Source organism: Struthio camelus, chromosome 19, assembly GCF_040807025.1.
Source record: "Struthio camelus isolate bStrCam1 chromosome 19, bStrCam1.hap1, whole genome shotgun sequence".
Lineage (NCBI taxonomy): Eukaryota > Metazoa > Chordata > Aves > Struthioniformes > Struthionidae > Struthio > Struthio camelus.
The window spans coordinates 13,136,534-13,160,364 of record NC_090960.1 but is presented as its reverse complement, the minus strand read 5'-3'; the positions used below and the strand labels follow the sequence as shown (position 1 = coordinate 13,160,364).

Here is a 23,831-nt window from a genome sequence, read left to right as displayed (position 1 = left end):
AGCATTTCAGAGTCTTGATTATTGAAGAAAGGAAACCATTTAAAGCCCAAAATTCTGTTTGTAAACTGTACCACTTCTACAGAGAGGACTGTTTCACACTATTTTCAGCTTGATGATTCTTTTACTAAAGAAAATATAATTTGTTTGTTTATGAATTGTATTATTTGCTGGCTTTTTGCGGGTTTGGAGAAGGCAGGGAAAGCAAGGCAGCATAAGGGAGATGGTTGTAAACACTTGGAAGATTTATCCTGCCTGGGTTGTTTTGCTTCTCCAAGTTGACTAATGTTTCAGAAAGGCACTTTATTTAACTTCCTTTTTAATTCAGTGCCTTGAGACCTCTGCCCTTTCAGCAAAAAGGCTTCTTCCAAATCTAGTAAGTATTACTCAACTCTGAAAATAAGCATTAGCTATGGAATGGCTCTGTAAAGACAGCTTCTCCCTCCTCTTCCATCCTTGAAAGCTACGTGGATTCCTGCCATCACTTCTATCTACACTTCAAATAGGGATTTGTGTCAGATGCATTAGCCAATTACTTCTATGGGGTAGAATTTGTTTTCCATATACTTTTGAAATTCATGTCTTCACCACGGATACAAATTCCAGTCTATGGAGAGACTTATTTTAGGAGATACCTGCCTCCAAACAAGATGAACTGCTACCAAGACACATCTAGTTCTCTGGAGTAAAGCTAGGGAAACCCGTTACACCAAGTTGTGACAATACAGACAACAACCACAGAGAGATCAGTCACCCTCAGTGTCTTTGAAAGGATTTACTAGCAAAGAACGGGTAGCCAAATACAAGTAATTTTTAAATACAAGAGAACGGCAACGTGCTTCAACTATGATATGAGCTTTTCAGTACCCCTCTTCATAAAACCTCACAATTTTATATTCAAAAAACCCAACAGTAATAAAAGTCAGTAATAAAAGTCAACAGTAATAAAAGACAGTCTGGAAGCAGGAAGAACCTACAGGTTTCTATATCATACCTTTTGAAGGGGCAATAGTTACCTCAGCTGGCAAAAAAGCCCAAAAAACAATCCTCTCCCTCTCCCCCAGATCTTTCTTCCTCCCTGAAAACTCAAACTACCAATTGTCAGCCAAATGCCAAGTCATTGATTATCAAGCTTTAATCCATACCTACTAGCTGGAGCACTTTGGGCAGAAGGCCACCGCTGTAAGCAACGGAAAAAATGATGGGCACTACAAGCAGCAGTAGGGCACTACAAGCACTAAATGCAGAGCAATTTAGGAAAACATGAAACAAGCCACAGACAAAAGACCGAGTCGTGCACGTGCAGCAGGTCCTGTGAATGACGACATGTACTGGTCTTTGTACTGAAATCAACTCTACAACCTTATTTTCCATGACAGCATTTAAAGGCTGGAACTGAAGTACTAAATGAAAAATCTGAGAACTGCTTCAAGGACCATATTCTTTGTGAAGGAACAAACTCCTCAAAACGCTGATTGCACTTTAGAGTATTAACTGACAAATTAAGCTTTAGTCACACTGCCACACCACTTCAGAAACCAGATTTTTAAAATACGGCATTCTTATGTTCAGCCATTTCACTATGGAAGTTGTGCTTGGCTTCAGAATTCTTATTGTTGGCAAGAAAACTACTGTCAATAACCAAAGAAAACAAATGTATTTAAGAATGCACTTTTTCCTCGTGCTTAAGTCTTTGCAGATAAGCAATAAACAAAACTACAGCTGAAGTACTTGTTCAAAGTTTAGATGCAATGCAAACAGTATAAATTCTGTTGATAGCTGTTTAATTTCTGTTCGCGTTAAGAGAATGGAAGAGTTTTAATAACTGTTTGTTGGCTACCACCATCACAATCATGGCCTCTTTTTGGCACAAAACTTTACCAAGGAAGCTCAGAAGACTGTTTCATGCTTTCAAAGATATGCACTAACCAAACAATAGAAAGAAAACTACAACTCAAGTTATAGGAAGCCAGGCAAACGTGATCAACTTACCAGTATTCTCAGGCATAGAAGCTTGATCGGTATTTCTCTCCTTCTTAAAAGAAATATTTCCAAATTGTAGCACTGAAGACACCACTTTCAGCATGGCTGTGTTTAAAATAAATAAATAAATGTTATAAAGTATTTGAAAAGAGTTCAGCTTAATGAAGTTTTCTTCTGTTATAGGTGTTGCTTTCCTTCCAAATCTTAAGTATGAATTCACAAAGGAAATAAAATTTATACTGCACTTCATAGGCAAAATTCATTCACCTCTACCTTATGTTAAACAAACACTTGCTGCAGGCTGCCAAGACATCAACACATTAAATTTGGTGACATTAAATTAGCAAGCATGTGCGCATGTGCGTGCAGTTGCGCAAGAGACAAGTACGTACACTTCAGAAATCCAGAAAGTTGAATAACTTACACAAGATCTCCTCATGCGAAAATCCCATGATATGCATGGCTTCCATAGTCTCCTGAAAGTTGTCCTTGTCTTGTTGCCCAGGAATGGGGATGTAACCATTAGACAAAAATCTGTAATTGTTAAATCCTTCAAGCAGCAAGTCAGCTGTGTTGGGAGGGGGGGGGAGGAGAGGAAGGAAAAAAGCTAAAGAAATACTGTTCACACTCAACTGGATGCAGCTTTCACTAAATAAGCAAACTACAGCTTACTAAATCAGTTACTTAAACTGGCTACAAAGCATTATACCAGCTTAGTAATTCATTCTTCTGAAATGCTAAAGATATGAGTATACCTTAAAAGTTAAAGCCAGATTCACAGAATCTCTATCTGTAGCAACCAACATCAGCTCTTTAATGCATTAAGCCTGTAAACAGAACAACACCTGACTCCAACCCAACACAATCTCAGATCCCTATTTGGAGTATCTAGACAATTATCTATATTAAAAGGTAATAGGCAGAAGACAGTTAGGTGTTGATGATAACCACATCAAGGATGCTAAATACAAATTTATCTAATATTGGAGGAGAAAGACTCAATCGATTCTCAGAACTCTGTACTTTCAAATAGTTGCACTTATCACAGCTTAACAGGAGTTCCCCGTTAGCAAGGCAAAAAAGGAGAAGATAACCAATACAGTGCTGCAAGGCTGAAGAAAGCTTCAGGTTTTCATTATGTTTTGGCAAACCGGCTGTTGTTCTACCCAGTCTGAAGGCATGGTCCAGAACGGATCTGGCTGTCACTCCTTTGTTACTGATCAGCTGACAGTCCTGCCGCTTCAATCCACTGATTCCCAGCCAGAGACTGAATACACTACAGACTGACCAGGCTGGACTTGGACATTTAGAAACAGTTTGCTTGAAAGGCAACATTTGCTTGACAACATAGTTGATACAATACAGAAGACCTGTCTTTCTATTCTTCTTTTCAAACTCACTATTTCAAGAACAAAGAACAGTTCAAACTCAGGTATGTTAGCACCAAAACAAGCAAATCCTGAATGCAGAAGTAACAGGTTTACAAAATGAGATAACTTACACTTCAGGTGTTCTCCTGCTCCAGCTAGCAGTTGATAGAAGATATGAAACGTTCGTTCATCTTTAGCCTGACGAACAGCGCGAGACTTCTCCAACAAGTCTGATTATAACCAGTCAAGGACTTCAAGGACTTTACACTTTTTTTTTTTTTAAACAAGCAAACAACAACAAAAAAACACTGTGCTCCAATGCAAGCTATGTAACTATTTAAGGACCAAAGGCACTTTAATAATAAAAACCTGTTGTTTTGTCTTCCGTGAACTTTTGGTAACTTTAAATGAAAGGTTTCAAAATCAGACAGATAGAAGCCCACATTTAATTCCAGCACACTAAATTCTTGGATGCTGTTTGAGCGTCCCTAGATTATGCAGCGGACAGTTGTCTGCAATGGATCAAGTGAAGTCCAAGTGAGAGGGGAAGCTGGTCACTCTTTCCTCATCACTTCTACTAAGGTCATAGCAGAATCCTAAAGTATCAAAAATCCAGCAGCAGCTGAACTCCAAAGTACTTCATCTAAAGCGCATTTGTCATTTCTTTGAAGTTTTGTATTTTTACATACTATTCTTCATGCCTTTAAACAGTTTCCAAATTAAAATTTGTAGGACAGCTTCTAATAAGTCACCATAAGCTATAACATTGTTTATACTTTCATTTCTTGATATGCCCTACTGTAAGATAAACATGGAACAGCTATTTGAGATGACTCTGGTAAGAGTTAGGAAAAAATTCCCTTAGAGGAAATCCTATTTTCACAAAATCCTAGGTGAAACAGTTCATCTGAACTTTCATAAAAGCAAAAAATTATATTCATTCCTATGCTGAATGTTTAATGAAAAAAATCTTAACACTAAAATATGTTTTGAATAAATATAGGTCTTTCGCAGCCTTTTGGGAAATTTTCTTTTCTGACGGTACCAAATACGCACTGCATTTAAAATTAAATTAAGCAGTTTAAAATATAGCCTCAGAATGAAGCTTAATTGCAGCAGCAGCAGTTCATGATTAACACTCACAAGATATTTTGTTGAACAAGACTTCAGATTTCACAAAAACATTATGATCGCCCTACTGCTATTCAGAAAACAGGCTAAAAAGACTAGAAATTAAGTGTGTGTATAGGCATATATACATACACATGTGTGTACGTGTGTGTATATAGAAAGATATAGATATATATATACATACACACAGACACACATAGCATTTTTAGTATAATGTAAATAAAGTGGCTTTAGAGAAAGGTCTTCAGTATAAGTGTTTTTTTCCTGTTCTAAGCAACTCTAAATAAAAGCAAACTTTACAACTAAAACTCAATTAGGCTTCAGCAACACAAGATCTACAAGCAATTAATACTGAATACACACTGGTATCTAGAAGAACCAAGAAAACAGAAGCTGACCCAGCAGCACTGACAGCACCACCAATTTTATCACTTTATGGTGAGTACCACTTCCTCCTAGGACAAGCGTTGTTTATGCAGCACTGATGAGAGGAAATTCAAACTTTTGGCACAAGAGAACGACAGAAAAGCTCAATTCTGAATAGGAAAGTGCCTTTTCTAAAGACATTTTCAGAGAGCAAATTGACTTTAAATGTGTTTAATGCCTAGCCAACATGCCCTGTTTTCAAGGCTAGTCAGCAAATTCAGCTGGTTTCAGGAGTGCTAAGTTTTGTGATATCCAATTTCTAAGCATGAGGCAGCATGTTGACTTGGCGATATTTGATTGAAAGAAAGGGAGAGATGTTGTTAAAAGAATCTAAAAAATATGTTAACCTTTCAGTGCGTTCCAGTGAATTCAAGGGTTAAGAAGAAAATCAGGAAACTTATGTTATACACTGAGGTTGCATTGCTTAAGTAGGATACATGTCTCAATATTGGCCCCAACAATGTAACCGGTAACATCAAAGTTAATCCTAATAAACTTGCCCTGAAAAAAAAAAAAGAGAGATTTTTTTTTTTTTGCAATTAAGTATTTTTGATTAAGAAGATTAAACTGTCTACATGAAAACAGTGCTGCTTCTACATTAGATGACAAGCATTTCGTTCACATTCACATGCAACCTTTTCCATTCAAGGGATTCAATTATCATTTCAATGGAATATGCTATTCTGCAAACAGACATTTTCTAAAGTTTAAAGAATACTTATTCTAGGTCTATCTGTAATCCAGCCTCATGAAAGATTATTTTTTCCTAAAAGAGAAACTCAAATTCTCACACTGACAAAGTGTGCTGTCTAACGGTGCTAATAGGATAGCAACGTTGAGATTTTAAATGAACACATTTCTATAGAATATCAGCATCTTTAGGCATCAGTACACTTGCTCTATCTACAGTAATCCTGAATTTCAGCGTGCTGCCCAGTCTAGACCACCACGCTGCTTTTCCACTTCCAAAACCAGGATGTCTGCTGCCTGCACAGTCTCTTTTCTAGCAGTTGGTAAAAAGAGGTTTGGGAGGCAGTCAGTATACCTCTTTCTTCCAAACAGATCACCTTTTGCCCACAAGGGACCAAATAAAGAGCGGATTCTCCACACAGACAGTGGGTCTTGGGAAGAAAACGGTTGCTAGTGAATGTATTATATTGGATATCAGAGTTCAAGTCAATTAAACCCATTTTAAGCCACATCAGTTCCCCAACGTGTTTTGTCACTTGGTCAGAAGAGCACAATACGGTCTGGCTTGGAACTGGACCCCTTTTAACAGCATTACTACCATATTTCAAGTTTGTGCTCATGGAACTGTAGGTACTCCCAATAGTTGCAAATGTGTAAAGAAGCCAGTGGGAATACCCAGTGACTACTCTGAGATCTCTGCTTTCATTGCTTCCAGTTCCCTACACTTCTCTGTCTACATATGAGCAGGTTTGGGGGATTACGGAGTTTCATAGCAATTTGCCAACAATATCTAAGACCTTGTTTTGATGGAATCCGCACAAAGCTGCCTGCTAACACGTTTTGTGGAGATCATCTGAAAGCCGTTCTTGCAATCAGTATCCAAATCCTCACATATCTCACATCTGGCAGCTTAGAATTAATACTACATTACAGTGAATTCCTACTTGGCAAATTCATTCAGCTCAGGGACTCTACGCCTAATTTCCATATTAAATATTCTACTCTACAAACAGGTAGAGTATATGTGTTCTAGCGTGGCCCTGACCTACGAAAAGTTTCTGGCATGTACTGTCATGCTGCAGAATTACAACACCTAAAGAAGTTACTGCAGTCATTTCAGCCATTCTAACTTCTTACAATAAAACCCTGCTCTTCTCCCCAGCTTCCCTGATAAAGCATATTTACATCAAAACAAGGTATGTGTATAGAAGACTTACCAAGCAACTCTTCCCCAACCAGACTGGTGAATCTAGAGAAAGGTATTAATCTACCAGCATCACCTGGACTTAGTCTCAGAGCAAAAAAAAAAAAAAAAAAAAAAACCCAACAACAAAAAACCCCTCTGAGACCATAGTTTTATATCCTCAACCCAAAAAATGATTTGTTTGAGCTTTAAAAATATTGGTGGAATTCTTTACATTGGCTTCAATGGTTCGATACTGCTTAATCTGCAGCTTCTTTGGAAAGCCAACGGCACCAAACCGACTACAAGAAATAGGGCTTGCTTTCAAGTATTCACTGTCAGGGATCAGCACTTGAACTCAAATTTCCAAGTATGAAGACACAGAATGCTAAGCTCAATTTGTAACTAAAGCTTTATACATTTCTGTTCTGTAACAATTCCAGAAAACTAAACTTATAACTAACGCAAAGAACAAACTGACTTTTTTAAACGTTCAGTCAACAGACTAGATACATAATGCATGTGTCTGCACTAGCATGTCCAAAACGGCATCTGACAACTTTCTCTAGCTTTCTCAGACTGGATAACATAGAACCTCCTCTTAGAATGACATGGCTTGAATTTGCCACAGTTAACATATGAAAAGAAAAATGAAGCATTACATAAGGTCTAGCCAGTGGCTTTTTCTAATGTATATCAGAACCACTTTACTCAGTTTCATCCCTGAAAGTTATTTAATTTCTGCTATCAAGTTACAGATTCCGCAAATGAAATTATGGAGAGGAAATGCAGTCATTAAACCAGTTGATACATCAGGAGAGAGGGAAACTCATGCTTTCAGCCTAGAAGTTCTTTCATCACTGAAGTCTAAACTAGAAAGGTCACTTACCTAGTTCATCATCTTAAAAGCAAAGTGCTAATTCATCCTTTTAGCTAGCACTGGTTAATCTTGCTATGAATCTTGAAATTACCACAGTTAGATAACCACCACTACTATCTCTCTGTGTAACAACTGAGGTTTGCTTACAGTGTCGTCACAGTGCTAAACTATATGGCTTTTTAAAACCCACATAGGAAGGGAAGCAGCATTTAGCTTTGGACTATGAACCCAACAAGACCACTTCCCTGTCCGCTGCAAACTAGAGATTTTATTTCCCGAAATGCAAAAAAAGAACACTGCATTTTGTAGAAAAAAATTTGACACAACATTAGCCTTATTACATTACTATCTGGTACGATTAGCAAGCAGGGAACAGGCTGCTCTCTTCATGCTGTGTAGTAAAGACTACCAAGCCTGTATGTGCTGAATAACTGCACTTCTCACTTTGTGGGAGGATACATATTCTTTTAGTCAGAGATGCTTGTTACTAAAGTTTTGTGGGTTTTTGTTTTACCCTTTTTTTTTTTAATCTTTTAATAAAGACGACACCATCTGGAGTGCATTATACATACTCCTTTATAAAAATAGAGCTGGAGCCATCTGAGTGATTATATTCATGATGGCAATGCAGACTTCAACATAATACAGAACAGATGCTAACATCTTTCAGGAAAAAATAGTATCTTCATTAAATTAGTGCAATCTTTGATGGATTCAAGAAATGGAACAAAGCAGAATTGCTGGGCAGTGAAACCTGTTGACAGTATAAATCCTACATCCAGTGTATATAAGCATCAACCATTATTGTAAATAACATGGCTATAAAATTAAGCTTGCATTTCTATGGTGCTTTCCTTTCTTTATTGATAGGGACTATCTAAAGGATTTAGCTATACAGCTTTCCAGAGTCCTCACTGTCTGAGCTAAGTTCATCCATACAAATTCAAGCAATTGTTGAAATAGTAAGGTAGCCAAAAATCTTTCATTTGTTCTGTAAATTTTAGTTTAAGTTTTTGTTTGTTTGCTTGTGTTTTTTTTTTTTTTTAAAGAGGAAAGATTTACAAACTCCTATACAGTTTTAAAGTTTAACTGAAAACATCTTTCCCCAGAAATAGGGCATAGCTTTTTCTTAAAGGAAATTTTTAAAAGTGGTAAATGGCTATTCACCTCGAACTCCACTACTAGTTTTCAAACAATGGAACACTTCAAAATGTAGCTATTTACCACTATAACAATACATGAAACAGAAGGCACTGTCCCAAGAAAAACATCAATCAACTACATCTGTTTTCACCACCTTTAATAAGTCATACTGCCTTTCCTTCAGGAAAGCTGTCAGGTAGAAGAGCATACTAATTTACAGAAGTTTTTATCTACAAGTTTTGTGCTTTTAAAAAAAAAATTAAGGACGTTCTCTCCAAACCAATCAATTTGAAAAGCTATAACTCTATTGATAGGAAGGCTACATATTCAATGACCCCTTATTTAGGTGCCATATCTCTTCATCCTTTATCACGGTTTACTGGCAATTTGCGCATGCAAGCCATTTTAGCTCTGTGGCAAAGTTATATATGTTATACTACAAATGCTACTATTAATTCAAGGACGGATGAAGTCAGAGACCAGACAAAATTAAAGCAAGCTTTGCCCAAAGCCACTTGGGATATACCTTCAGCGACTCTAACACAATGCAGAAAGTTAAGAGAATCCAAATTCACGGAGGGAAACGAGCAAAGAAAGCTTCCAATATCAATTAGGTAAAATCATAAAAATGGCATTTTTCATAAACAGTAGTCCAGATCTACAGACTCTAAAGAGAAAAGGAGTAACTCACAAAACGGGAGGAGTTGTCATTTTTCACTGTCTTTGCATTCCCAAAGGATTCCAGAATGGGATTTGCCTGAAGAAGCTGACGCTCCAGCTCCCCCTAAAAACCACACAAACAAGAGAAGCAAATTGACATAAACACAGCACACACGTTATTAAGGGTTCCTATATTCTGCTTCTTCACGATAGTCATTTTACCCTGGTTGTGGTAGTGACATCTTCAAAAGAACATTATCATTCTTCCCCCTCACTGCTAAATCCTGACTGAGAGTCTCCTCCAATCCAGTGGAGGATATAAACGCTTATATATATATTTTTTTAATACACACACACACACACACACACGCAGAGCAGTGACAGAATATGACTGAACTGATGCTGAAAAAAATCATTGAACATGGAAAGGCAAATTCACATTTAGGGCTAATGAAATTAGGCACAGATTTTAAGTTCTTAATGGGAACAACTAATTCAACTGTATAGTTTTGAGGATTTCATGCAAAGTTATTCATAAATTGCCTCTTTAGTGATTTAACAATGTAGTACTTTGGAATGACTATTTTCATATTTACCTTCATATGAGCAAAATATTAATTTTCAAATAGCCATTCATATAATTTCAACACACCCGAATTGAAGTGAATGCATCTGAGAATCATGTCAGAATGGAAAAACGGGAACTGTGGAACACCAATTATACAGTTCATTTTCAAATTGACTAAGTCTGCCAACATAGTTCAGCCTGGTTATTGCATTGTTTTAAATGCTTCTTTAAGTTTAAGCCAATGGATGTAGAAATCAAATAAAACACTTATCTTAAGGAAATTGCACAACAGCTTGTACAATTGCGGTTCATAAGGAGGTCTGGCTAACACAAAAGTCTGTGCTGCTTCCATGAGCCCAGGAGGCAAATACGTACATGGAAAAATACAACATTGTTTTCCTGCTCTGAAAATGGTCAAAAAAAAAAAAAAAAGTGAAGCTGTATGTCTCCAGAATGTAGTCTCAAAAACCAAAACCAAAAACAAGCAAACAACAACAACAACAACAAAAATCAACAGTAGTTGTGTTCATAAATCTGCTTTTTCCAACCATTTACAGTATAGATGAATAAAGGAAGGAAGAATTAAGAACAGGAAACAAGTCTGTTAAGACTTCCATATGAACTCACTTACTACACAGGAATTCTAAAAAATCATAGCTTAACACCTGAAAGAGGCTTTTATTTGTATACTGGAATATATTTCAAGTTATTTCGGAAACTAATGGATGTTCATTCTCTAACGTAACCTCAAGTTATCTACTCAAAATATAGTTTACTTCCAAATATATTCTCTTTGGGACTACATATTCTCTGAATTCTAAAGCAAGTAAAAATAATAATATTTAAAAAAAAAAAATCTGTTAGTCTCAGTCCAGAGTGCACTAAACACTATTCAAGCCATAGTACCTAAACACCGTATGTTAGGTCTGCCAACATTACAGTTCTCAGGAGCATTTTTAAATCAATAAAGAAAATCCACAACTGTAGAAAAACTAGATCACTGTTATAGCCACTCTATGCATGTGTGCATTTTATACGCTAAAGGTTTTCTGTGAAACACCTCAGACAGCGAAAAAGCACTTGATCACACTATTCTTCCCCTTCTCCTCTCCCAGGCCACGCTATCCCAGTTCCTGTTAAGAAACTAGGTATAAAAAAAGAGATGCTTGCTTACCATGCTCTGCACAGCTTGAAATAAATCACATTACGTGCGCTAAGCACAGCAAGCATTTCACAGCTTACATTTCAAATTCTAGCTATTCTGGAAAAGAAAGCACACTGGCTTCAAAATTTGAATCAACTATAGCACATTACTGTGCAACTTGAAAGCATTTCACTGTAGGCACACTCTGTCCACGCTTTCAAGTGTTTCGGTGTACTGGAGCTACAGAATTAATTTGGTCTTGTGTACAGGAACTGCCGCAATGTATTTTAAAATAATTTTACTCAAATTCCCCGACTGAATGCAGAAAGCTTATTTTAATGAAGATCTCAGAGGAGCTAAAGAAAACATTCAGTTGGGTCCTCAGATGTGGGTGGAAACAGTGAGACAGAACAAAGCAATCACAGTCGAGCAAGCCTCTACGGTTTTCATTCACAAGTAGACTTTTTGTAATTATCACTAAGAGATAGCAAACCTCTCACAGAATATAAAATAGCCGGGGGGGGGGGGAGGGGGAGGGGAAGCTAGTGCAAGTATTAAAATGGATTTAGCAGTTCTGATTTTAGATAAATTACTTTATATTAAAAAAAACAATCGTCCTTTTCAGAAGTGTTCGATGTTTTGGAAAGAGAGTAAATTTATAGAGAGTAAATTTATAGGCCTATAGATGTATCTCCTACACAGGTATCTAAACAGAACTTGGAAAAAGCAGTATCTAAATACTGTGGAAAAAGTGATGTCATGCAGTATTTCATGCAGGGCAACATTAAGATAAGGACAGATTATTGTCTCAGTTTCAGAAAAAACAACATCCCAGTGATTTGGTTCGTTGTGAAGTCTGTGCGAGGCAGGGGAAAACTACATGCTACTCACATACAACAGGGATCCACTCTGTAGTTCAAAACGATATTGAAACAAACGTCAATGATTATGGTTTATGCAGTATCAACACTTCTGGATTGGCACATTTCCACTGATGCATTTAAAGTATTTGCTTTCACACAGTTTATTTCAACCTTGGCACATTAACTCTAAGCAAAAAGAGGGTTAAACCAGACACTGGTCAATCTATTTTTGGAACAGAAATACTTCAGTTAAAAAAAACCCCTTAGAATTGACTGAGGTTTGCAGGGCAGGAGGATTAGGCTAAACACTAAGAATGTCTGTAACTTCTGAAAATGAGACCATGGGCTCAGACGCATGACTGGGTTACAGAGGTTTAGTAAGTTACCACACATCAGCAGAGGCATCACAACTGTCCATATGACTTCTCTTTGCCTCCGACAAATCAGACGAAGTTTTTTTATTTCTCCCCCCATTGCAAGTTAATTTGCATTACATCCAAGCTCACAGAAAACGTAAGGGAAAGAATACAATTGGCTAAGCTAACTCGTGGTAGCTTCTTAAGTTACCAGACTTTGGCTACATCATCTGTAAGCTTGAAACATTTTTGCTTTATTTAAGAGCTCCTGCCCACGACAAAAGGCATCACTTACCATCTCAGGTTAGACAGCACAATGTGCCTCTTGCACAACATGTGGCAACAATTGTTTATTCCTTTCCAAAGTCTTACCCTCTACTTCCATCTAACCTTCCTCTTTAGGCTCCTTCACAAATGGAGTAGGCTTCCAGAGAGAGCCCCGCTGGCAGTACTGCAATGCCTACTACAGTACAAGGAGGTGGTCTAGAACAGATTAACTACTGCTTCCCACGAAAAGAGGAGGTTTAGGGGAGCAGGAAACGGACAGCGTTATCTGCATGTCAGCTCCAGCCAGCCTGAGAAATAAGAGCAGCTGAAGCTCAAACCAGAAAACATGAATTCAGGCAGCGAAACTGAATAGATATCATCTTGTTTATTCTATCTATCTTCAAAAGTCACAGGAAACAAATAGATTTCAGAAGACTGGTTATGCCAAGCCTTACACAGTTGAGAAGAAAAGTCTTTATCAGGTTATCTGTGCAGCTATAAAAACATCCAGGCAAAACCATACGTTATTCAGAAGAATGCGGCAGTTTCCCGTTAATCTATATCATTTATTTAGTACTTTGTTTAATATTAACAAGATGTTCTGTACCCTCTCAGCAGGGTACATTAACCAAGCGCACAGAGCAAGCTGGTGGACGTAGCTGGTGAGAAGGTGAAGCTTTCACTTCAGGACAGAGGAACGCCACTTTAACGTGGTAAAGCGCTTCGCAATGCTGAGGAACATGTAACCTGTTCATTAGTCCGCTCTCTTCAACAAAGCCAGTTAAACTTTTACGAAATTTGTTATTAGCTATATACCTGTACAAGCTTGCCCACATGTTACAAACATAGACAAACTGACAGAAATTAGGAAAAATTTATATAAGTTCACCTCTATAACTTTAGAAGCATAAAGAAAAACACTTGCCTGATGTTTCACGGGTTTAGGTGATTCGGGCTGCTCATTGCAAACAAACAAACACATATGTTAGCAAGCAAGCATTGCAGCTGCAAGTTACATCCCAAATTATTAATGTCAGTAGGTTTAGTTCAACTATATACTTACTTCAGAGAAACTGTTTAAATTAATTGCAGAAAGTTATTCATTTGTCATTGCATGGGCAAAATGCTAAAACTTGTATTTATGCACAGAACTAATTCCAAATGAAGTCAAAGACGATAAATGGACCTTGAGCAGCAAGGGAAAAGGGCAATAGTTTAATTAGTTTCTTTAGTTTCTTTTCACCTTCCATAGTTTTGCCAAACAATGAAAAACAAACAATAACAAAAAATCTCACATCGTTAAGCAGTTTTTTTGCCAGAGTCTTAGTCACTGTAAGGTGTTTTTTTTTATGGCTAAGACAACCAATATTCCTCAAAAATCTTGAGGGTTATGAAAGAACCTAAGAGGAAAGAAATCTTCAGGAGTCTGGGGTTTTCTTTTTGCAATGCACATTTCAGGTGTTTAGCAAATACAAAACCTACAATCTCAAGATTTTTTATTTCTTTCTTTAAGAGTGATCTTCCACATGAGAAGAAACAAAGTCTTAAGAAACTAGAAGACGTTTAAATTTTGCCAGGAAGAAGGGAAAAGCAAATATGAGTGTAATATTGAAAAAAAAAGGGGGAGAGAGAAAGAGAGAGAGAGAGAGCGCGCGTGCACGCGCCACTCAGCTTTGCACAGTGTCTACAGAAACACTTAAGTTTTCAACTTCATTTCATTCAGTCTGCAATTTTTCTTATTCTGAGCTTCATATCATAAAGCCTAAGGAGAACACATTGTAAAACACGTACATCAAGAGATTTTCATACCAAGCTAGATGCACGCTTGCTCTGTTTATGCCTACTATTTCTAAAGCACTAAAATATTTTTACAGCAAGGAATTATGGATTTTGATACAGATCCTTAAAGCAGCTGGTAAAGGTTTGCTCATTAAGCTAAGCAATCTGAATTTAGCACAGCTGAATCATACCTTCTTGGCAGACAGCTCAGGCATCTAAAAGAAGTTAGGTGTTCCAGTGTGAGCTATCAACTCCTCCTGTAATCGATGGATGAAAACAGGTACACCTAAAAGGCGTTTCATTTGCTTATCTTTAGGCAAGATGAACTGCCATTTAGGGGTGCCTACTTCTATTCTCATCAGAAACAGAATCTAGCATAATCAGATGGAAACATTTAATTTCTCTGCATTTAAGTTAGAGCAGTTGAAGTGAATCTGGGAAATCCCACCTAAGGGGAGTTTCAGTCTGGGCTAGCCTACCCGAGATCCTGTATTTCAAAACCCACAGCTCTTCAATGAAGTTTCTTCTGAAATTTACTACTAGAAAGAACTGAACATTTTAGCATTCCAGATACAAATACACATGAGGACACATGCTGAAAGCAGTCATCAACCTTAAAAGTCCCAGGAGTTATTTCTGAAGCTTAAACTGCCACCATCATGAGAGCTGGATTTTAGTGAGAACAGTGCTCAGGGATTTTTTTTTTACTTTTTTTTTTGGGGGGGAGGGAGAAGGTAGGGAGAAGCATTGAGGAGAGCAGAAAGATGAACAAAAAACAATCTAGTTCTTTTCATCTGAACCAGAGCTAGACAGTACCAGATGACGGCACGGAGCAAGCAGTTACTACAGATGAATGCAGGATGAATGCAGTTATTTACAGAATTTAACTATTTTATATACTACCATGGCAGTAAGTATCTTCTGATTTAATATATTTGACCATGAATAGGGTCCAGGTACATCCAATCTAGAAGTGCAGTTAAGATAATCCCCCAACTAATTTAGCCTGCAAAACATGCAAGTTCATAGCAGTCCTTGGGCAAGGAATGATAAGCGGCACTTTTTCTTTGGAAAAAATTATGCATGTGAAGCTTTTTTTTTAAATTATTACTTCCTTATTTCGCAGCAACTTTCCTCCCCATCCGAAAACACTGTTTGTAAAATAAAACAGAACAAGGGTCAGAACTAAGGCTCACTACTTAACTATATTAAAGCAGCTCTGTAACACATACATTATGATACATAATGATTTCATTCTTTTCTCTCATTCCCACATCACTCAGTACATAGGAGACTGATTACGCATAAAGCTACACAGTCTGGAAGAATTTTCCTTTTCTTCTGCACCCGCTTGCTTAATTCGCCCCAAACCCTCTCCAGCCACGTCAGCCTCCTCCCCACACTTACGAGCTACCTGCCCTTGTTCTCTTCCTCTCTTGATATACTAAATATCCGTTTTTGTTCTCCATATTTCCTGAGCCAACGCAAGGGTAACTGACAGTGAAGGTGGGGCTGTGTGCAGCCTAGGAGCATGAGAGAGCTAACACGAACAATAAAGAGCAGTGTGGGTCAGAGATCCCCAAAGCACTTTCATCCCCCCTCAGATCTTCAGATAAGCCTGGGCTTATAACTAAGTGCAGGTACATTTCCCTCCGCTGTCTTACATGGCTTTAGAAAGCCTAGCCTCTATTCCTAATTTAAGTGACTACGTTAGTCCCACCTAGCTCTGTCAAGTCCCATAATTGATAATACTTCTTTTCTTGTCTACATTTTTTGTTTTAAACCATCACCGCTTACTGACAGTTTCTAGTGCAGGTTCCGAGACAATACCTTTAACATTCGTTGCGATTATACTGAAAATAAGACAGTGTGGCTACAGATTTAAACACCCCAAAATTAAGAACCACTAACCTCAGTACTACCGTTTCAAATGTAATTCCACTCTCTGTGGCTACAGTGTGTTATAAACTCCATTTCCCGCAAGACCCCTGTGGAAGTGTCACGTGCCAAGAATTTCCCAGGACTCATCTGCAGGAATGCAGTTACTAACTAACATGAATAGAGAGAGGACTGTTGAGAAAGAAGAGTCTCACAGACAAAGCAGCTGAAGGTTGAATACAATGACGACGTTCTCCAAGGGCTGCATGGAGTTCCTTTCCTACGCGATGCTCCTCGCATAAGCCAAGTGTTTCACAGCACGCGAGGAACCTACTCGGTGAGCGTTCAGAAGAGCTCTGACTGGCTGCCTTACGTGGCAGAATATCACTGCTATGCCAGGGATGGCCTGAAGCGTCAAACTAGGTGCTAAGGTTTTCACAGTAATTTTACTGCAGTCTCTATCTGTCTGACACAACAGGCGTAGTTTACCCTAGACTTCAGAGTAGCACTGTGAACATTTTTTTTACTTATTCATCAGTGTAAAGCTGTTTCATAAAACAAAAATCTATGCAGCATTCAGAACAGTTTCAGTAATATGCATGTGACTGATTATCACTTATAACAGTGCGGATAAAAATAAAACCATGCCCAGCACTATGTAGTATCTTCCCTATGCACAGGATAAGGCAAAGGTCCTACAGAAGCCATTATGGCAACAGAGTTTTTTTAATGTATATGGACACAGGAACGAATTAGGCTTGCATGGATAACCCCAATTCTGACACTTCTTAGCTTTTAAGTGTTAGGTGGGTAGGCTGAACATTATTTGTTTACCATATGCAAGTAAAAATGAATTTTAAAGAAAAGGGGAGACTCATTTTATTTTCTAAATGACTTTAGTTACACAAATATCTCGCATTTTTGCATAAATATTCACTTAATTCAGTGCTTATTATGGCAGTGCAGTGAATGAAGAAAATGATCAAAGTATCTAACATTCATTCAGGACACTATGCCAATCTTCACTGAAGATGAGCCATGTTTTGCAAAGAATAAAAGCTTTTCCACAATCTGTCATGATAGTCATGAATGGATCTCAAAGCAGCTGGCTACTGCCATCTCCAAAACTCTTTTGTGATTATCACAACCATCCATTTGATCCATTTGATTTGATCTCACTGATGAGAAGAGGACAAAACTGTAGTTCCATCAGTGATTTAAATGGAGCAAGCCATTAAAAAGGACAACTCATCCTTTCTAATCATCCAACTCATCCTCATCAACTTTTTCCACCCCTGCTGTCCCCTTCTTCTTCTGTCCACTCCCCTCATGCCAGTCATGCGGCCACATGACAAATGAACAGAGGAAGTTTGTTCGAGGAAAAGCTAGACTGACTTTCTAAAGTGACTAGTTTTAAGCAGTTTTCAAGCCCAGTGAGTGGCCACAGGAATCGTTATGCTGACAAAGCTCAGAAAAAGAGGTGCTTCTTTGATCAACTGCGCTCGCATACAGCATGAGAAAAGGCCAAAGAAATATTTGATATTCTTAGAACTACCAAAAACAGGGCTTCAAGTGATTACACAGGGAACAGGTTCCAAGATGGAATCTCCATCCTTCAAAGTTTTCAAAACTCAGCTGCACAAGGTCTTAAACAACCTTATGTAAATATGAAGAGAGCCCTGTTCTGAAGAGAGGTTGGACTCGAGGCTTCCAGAAGTCTCTTTCAACCTAAAGTATTCTACGTATCAGTGGTATATTTAGGGGTATTCGGTACATACCCATACTGCATACTTCATCTCTTCTCCCCTCAAAAAACTGTGGGCAATTTAACTTATGTAGGAATCAAAAAAGATGCTGTTTGTTCAAGACTGCACAGTGGTACAGCCAAGAATATTCATAAATCAGAAACTACCGAAAACCACATTCAATGGCTTATGACACTCTAAATAGCACTCTCCAAAGCCACATATTTTCCTAACACGATACGATGCCATAAAGATACACCTAATACCTCCACGGGGGATTGCTACAGACTCTCCACCTCAAGACCTTCCTTTTAAGACCTGTAACCGATGCACACGCACAACCTGCAGCACACTCAGACTGCAGGATATATATCCAGAAAGACTAATTTTGATCTTTTGGGGGTAATGAATCAACACTTTGAACAAGTAACACTTCTCAAAGTCAGGGTATTTGCTCCTAACTAGAACAAAGATTTGAGTGTCCCCATGCACTTAAGATTCCTCCCAATCTACCTGTAGATCAGTCTTTCGTCCTCTCCCACTTCAAACCCTTGGCATTTTTTTCTTCACATATTTTCGTCAAAAGTCATCTGTTTTCTCAGCAGTTTAAGTCCTGACACATTCAAGCAGTCTATGGGACAGCTGCACGTCTTAACAATAGTAAGTGCCATGTAATATGAATTACAGAAGCTGCTACTGCAAAGTCGGATGATAAAGTCTGAAAGCTTGCAACCACAACAAATGCCTGTGGCAATACTGAAGAAAAGAGTGCATACATCAGTACTGAGTCTAGCAAGCCACTTGCTTGTCGTGAAATGGCATAAATACTCTAAAGTGTTCCAAGTGCTCACAGTAACAGATATTCAAACCCATTTCTAGTTTTTAATCACTAATTGCTAAAAATTAACTCACTGCAGTATATCAATTTTTTCTGAAGTCTAGGAGTAAGTCTGAAGAAAGTTATGTGTAACAGCTCAGAGTTAGTGACTAATTACCAATACATTAAGGTTTTTCCCAATACAATAATGTATGCATTTCAATTCATATCTTCTTTTTTGCAATGTGATAAAATCTGAGCTTTTTATTAGTTGCTGGCTTCTAGTTACAGCAAGTATATGACAGTTTTTAAATTTGATGCTTTTTTCCATCTACATTTTAATTTTTGAAAGAGTAGAAAGTATATTCACAAATATCAGTACTAAAAATTGCATCTAGTGGAGAAATAGGTCCACTAAGAATGGTCTAAATTAGTGAAATTTTGTTTGAAAACTGAAGTTTACAGCTTCAGAAAGTTTTGCTATTGTTTCTAGTTTGAGGTTTTGCATAAAATTTTTAATTTCAAAGTTAAACAGCTCATATTATCTGGAAAATTTGATGCAACTATTCATTTCAGCCGCTACAGAAGAGACAATAATAGCTGGGCCAAATTACAGGAATAACATTATAGCTGATCTTTAACACAAAAAGTTTAAGAGTAATAACTTTTTAGCAAATGTGATATTTTTCAAAAAAAGCAAACATAAAAGAGGAAAAAATCCCAACTTACAGGAATATTATGGTCCTTTCTTCCTTTATGGGAGGAAGCAACATGAGCAAGGTACTGGATAACCTTCTTAGTGTTTTCTGTCTTCCCAGCACCAGATTCACCTCTGCAAAACATGTCAGACATTTTCCTCAAAATTAATTTTCAACAACATATCAGTCATTTTTTTCTAACTACCTCATTTCATTCCATTTATAGCTTAGACTAAACAAATAGAACTGCACTAACTATCTGAAACCAAAAGTATTAGTGTTGCACAGAACTAAAAGGCATTTGCTTAAAATACGTTCCTCGTGCAGACATTCTCCTTAGCATTTAGCTATTGATACAATATGTAACATTAGTTGGATTAAAAGCTTTTGAATGTATGCCTGAATTCTTACACTTCTTTAAGGCATGAGAAACGGACACTGTCTCTTTGTCCTGATCAAGGCCAGGGATAGATTTTTCAGAGCGCAGATATATACGTAGTACTATTTTAACAGATTACATATTCCAGGACCCAACATTTGGAAACATTCAATATCTTTAGAAGCCAGTTCCAAAGCACAGTAAAACACATGGTAAATATGTAGATCCTTTATGCTGCTCATCTCATACTCTTAGCTAGTTTCAAGTACGTGTATGATCATAGAGCTACTTCTAATCACTTTAAGGAAATCATTTCTATTACTGCAAAGTGGTACAGTACACAGATCAATAAAGACAGCACAGGCATAACTTACATTCCGCTTTACATCTGTCTCTCTGTCTAAAAAATGATATTTATTGTAAGATTTACCTATGAGAGACTCTAAACACTTAGTAAGGGACTCACTCATCCTGAGTAAGGACGGTATACGCAAGAAGTCAGACCAAGTTCACATCACATCAGTCAGCAATGATGGCACAGTTTTAATCTAGGTCGAATGTTAGGATAGATCCACCTTTCAAAGAGATTACCAAGTTACGCTTATCCATGATTTAACGGCAGTAACTACTGCAAAAAGACGCCATTTCAAGTGAGATAGGGACTGCCACTAGCACTTATGATGTGTACGAAACTAGGAGGTATCTTATTACCTCGAGTTGCAGGGAAAGGGTGAAAGTATTTCCATCATTCAACAGTTGTTTAGAAGTTAAGGCCTGGAAACTATCAACTACTTTATGCTTAAATTCCCCTCAGTAAATCAACATTTCCATTATAAATATCTTAACTGGAAAAATCTGCAAGCACATAGAATATATACTTGTCAGTCTTAACACTTTTTTGGAGTCTTCATAAATACCTTCCTCTACTACATTGCATATCCCAGCTTTGTATCTAGCCTGCATTTGCTTAGGTATTTAGTACCTCCAGACCCACACTTCTTGGTCAGATAGGTAGCTTAGAAACATCCCTATCTTCACGTTACACTTAACATTTGCAAAAATGGGACAGTATAGCGGCTGAAGTGTTAGCTTTGCATATATAGAAATGATATTATCCTAGATTTTCAAGGAGAATGAAAAACTTTTTTCTTACCTTCTAACCCTCTAAAATTACGGAAATCATATAGGATAACTGCTCTAATAATGATGAGCTTTTGCTAAGAGATGGGAACACGTGCAAATGTGTCTCCGTACGTGAACAAGAAATGATGTGGACTGAAAAAGCTCATTCACAGTAACTTCACAAATTCATTACGGAAGAGTAACAGGAGCCTACAAGAGCTGATTACAAACTTCAGTTGAAAAGGCTGATCTGTTTGGCTGACAGAACGCTACTAGCCCCCAGGCTTCGCAGAAGACAAATTTTCATTGAGAACACTAAACAAAACGGTTCTGCAGACAAGCTGTGGGATATTTGCCACAGCCTCAATTACCAAACTGTGGTCTGCAATATTAGAGAATTAATCAAGCCCCCCCGGATTGTATTGATGAAGTGTGTTGCTCAGAAGAAACAACCGCATCTTCCTGTCCAGGACTATTATAATTCTGTTTTTCTCATAAAACAATCATCATTTGAAAATACATAGTATGAAAGAGATTAGAATTTGCTACACTACATCTCCTAAAAGTTTTTGAGCAATACAGCTAGGTGCCTTGAAACTTGTTGACTATGCTAGCTTGGCTTGTTGCACGAAAACCTTGGAAAGGTATTAGCTAAAGAGCTAGCTGCAAAGATTACTTTGAGAATTAGCAAATGGATAACTGGGTTTGCTTTTTGCAAAGATCAGTGGTATTATCAATACAGAACACAGAAACTGCGTGTTCTTTGGGACCGCTACAAGTGGAACGTGCATTTTTTAACTCTTAATGAAAAGTCACATTCCTCTACCTGACACAGAGTCGCCACTCACAAAACTAAAACAAACAAGTGTGAAGATTGTTAAGCAGAGAACGGACCTCAGGTGCCAGTTCCTGCTTCCCAGTTTGTCTTTTTTCTAGCAGGCTTGCCTGTTTCTAAATGTATTTTAAAACCTGCCTAATTCTAAAACCATTCCAGTAGGTTAGAGGGAAAAGAACAAAAAGTATACCAAAGCCATACATTTACAAAACAATGCAATTTGTTCTTATTGTTATCAGAGCTTGGGTAGACATTATTATTAGCTGTACCTTTAAAACAAAGTAAATACTCTTTTTTGCTCACATTACAGAAACAAAGTATAGTTAAATTTTAAGGATGAAAAGCTACTCTTCTGGTAAAAAGAAAATACTACAAATACAGTCCAGATGTTAACTTTCTAATGGAAAGCACGTAGTTTCAGAAGAGTCCGCTAATTAACAGGCTTTTCTGAAACACACACCAGTAAAGCTTCATAAAGCACAGGAAGGTCAAAAGCTTGTAATACATTCTTTTTGGTAGAAAAGCCTTTAAATCTAATAGTGATCTTTTGGAGAAGGTTTTTATGTAAGTTCTCACTCAAAAAGCAATACTAATGGATGTGATCATCCTAGTTCTCCTCTCCCTGGAGCTTACAAGTATGCCAAATATTTCCTGCAGGATACAGCGCTAGATAGCTCTGCTGCCGCATACGCTAAAAGAATTAGAAGATTTAGGATAAAGCCCTTTTCATTTATAGAAACAAGGACATCTGCATACTTTAGCTCTTTTCCAGGAGTGCAAACACATGAATTATAAAAATAAATTAATTTTCTACCCCTATCAAACTGCCCAAAAAAGGTAAACTTTTAGTAACACTATGTACAATATTTATGAAATGGAAATGGTATCACGAAGCTAAAGATTAACTTTTTAAAAAACCTTGTTTTAATACAACTCAATTAATGTGTTACCATAAATTAAACAAGTAAAACTCTTGGCTGGGATCCTAGCCTTACTTCAGTCAATGGCAGCTTTGCTAATGACTTCAGTAGGGTCACAATTTCACTGCTTCTATTTCAGTCTCAATTCCACTACCAGTAAAACTCTAGGAGACTGAATTCAAACCCTGTAGCAACTCCAGCTATGGGCTCTGCAAACAGCACATCAGGAGGAATCTTCCAAGCAGGCAATGTATCTTCAGGAATAGCCTTAAGTTGGAGGTAAGAAGGTTATTTCATCAATTAATTGAAGGATCTCTTTATACCAAACCATGTTACAAAGACAGGTCAAAGAAAGTCAGAGAATTACCTGTAGATTTATGCAATGTCTAGAATTAAAGCGCTTCTCCCCAGAGCTGTAAAGCTACTGCTTTGATTTAAAATTAAGTACATTCAGTAAGCACATTTAAAACAGGAAATCCTTAGCTAGCATAAGCAGCACTTTGAAGTTTTTGCTTGGTTTGAAACTCACTGCATGTAAAGCTATAGTGTCATCTTCAATAAAGGAAAGTACCCTTCAGGCAAATTTATCTCAGCAATAATTTGGTTAGCAAAAAGTTAGTGACTGACTTCTCAACCAGTTGCAATTTTTTTTCCCCAAGCTACTTAACCTAAATCCTACATAGAAGTAAAAGGTAATTTCCTCTGCTCAGCAGATTACAATCTAGAGAACAGGCAAAACCAACATAGTGGGAGATGACTTGCAGGTCACAGAGAAAACAAACAACAATGAGGAACAGAGACCAGGTCTTTTGACTTCCAGCAGAATGGCAAGCTCTTCCCATATTACGGCATACCAGGTCAAACTCCTGTCTGTGAAAGACACATTCTAAGGTGACACTGTTCTAATGGAAAACAGGAGCAAAAGAATTGATTGTTGTCGTATCGACAAGTAGTTTTGAGGCGTCTACACATCTTCTTTGTGACTTTTTTGGCACTG

The 23,831-nt window shown here is 37.5% G+C and overlaps 1 protein-coding gene across 5 annotated transcripts in view; it reads right to left on the bottom strand.

Annotated features, from left to right (window-relative positions):
* MYH10 (myosin heavy chain 10) overlaps positions 1–23,831 on the bottom strand; it is a 104,288-nt gene that overhangs the window by 37,225 nt on the left and 43,232 nt on the right. For 3 of the 5 annotated variants that reach the window (XM_068913443.1, XM_068913446.1, XM_068913445.1), the window contains exons 5-10: positions 19,610–19,712; positions 9,495–9,587; positions 5,345–5,408; positions 3,482–3,580; positions 2,405–2,548; positions 1,990–2,085 (exon numbers count right to left, since the gene is read on the bottom strand). In XM_068913443.1, coding sequence (XP_068769544.1) covers positions 1,990–2,085; positions 2,405–2,548; positions 3,482–3,580; positions 5,345–5,408; positions 9,495–9,587; positions 19,610–19,712 — 599 coding nt within the window. Of the gene's footprint in view, positions 1–1,989; positions 2,086–2,404; positions 2,549–3,481; positions 3,581–5,344; positions 5,409–9,494; positions 9,588–13,586; positions 13,617–19,609; positions 19,713–23,831 lie in introns of all 5 variants that reach the window. The other 2 variants (XM_068913441.1, XM_068913442.1) reach the window with 1 other exon arrangement.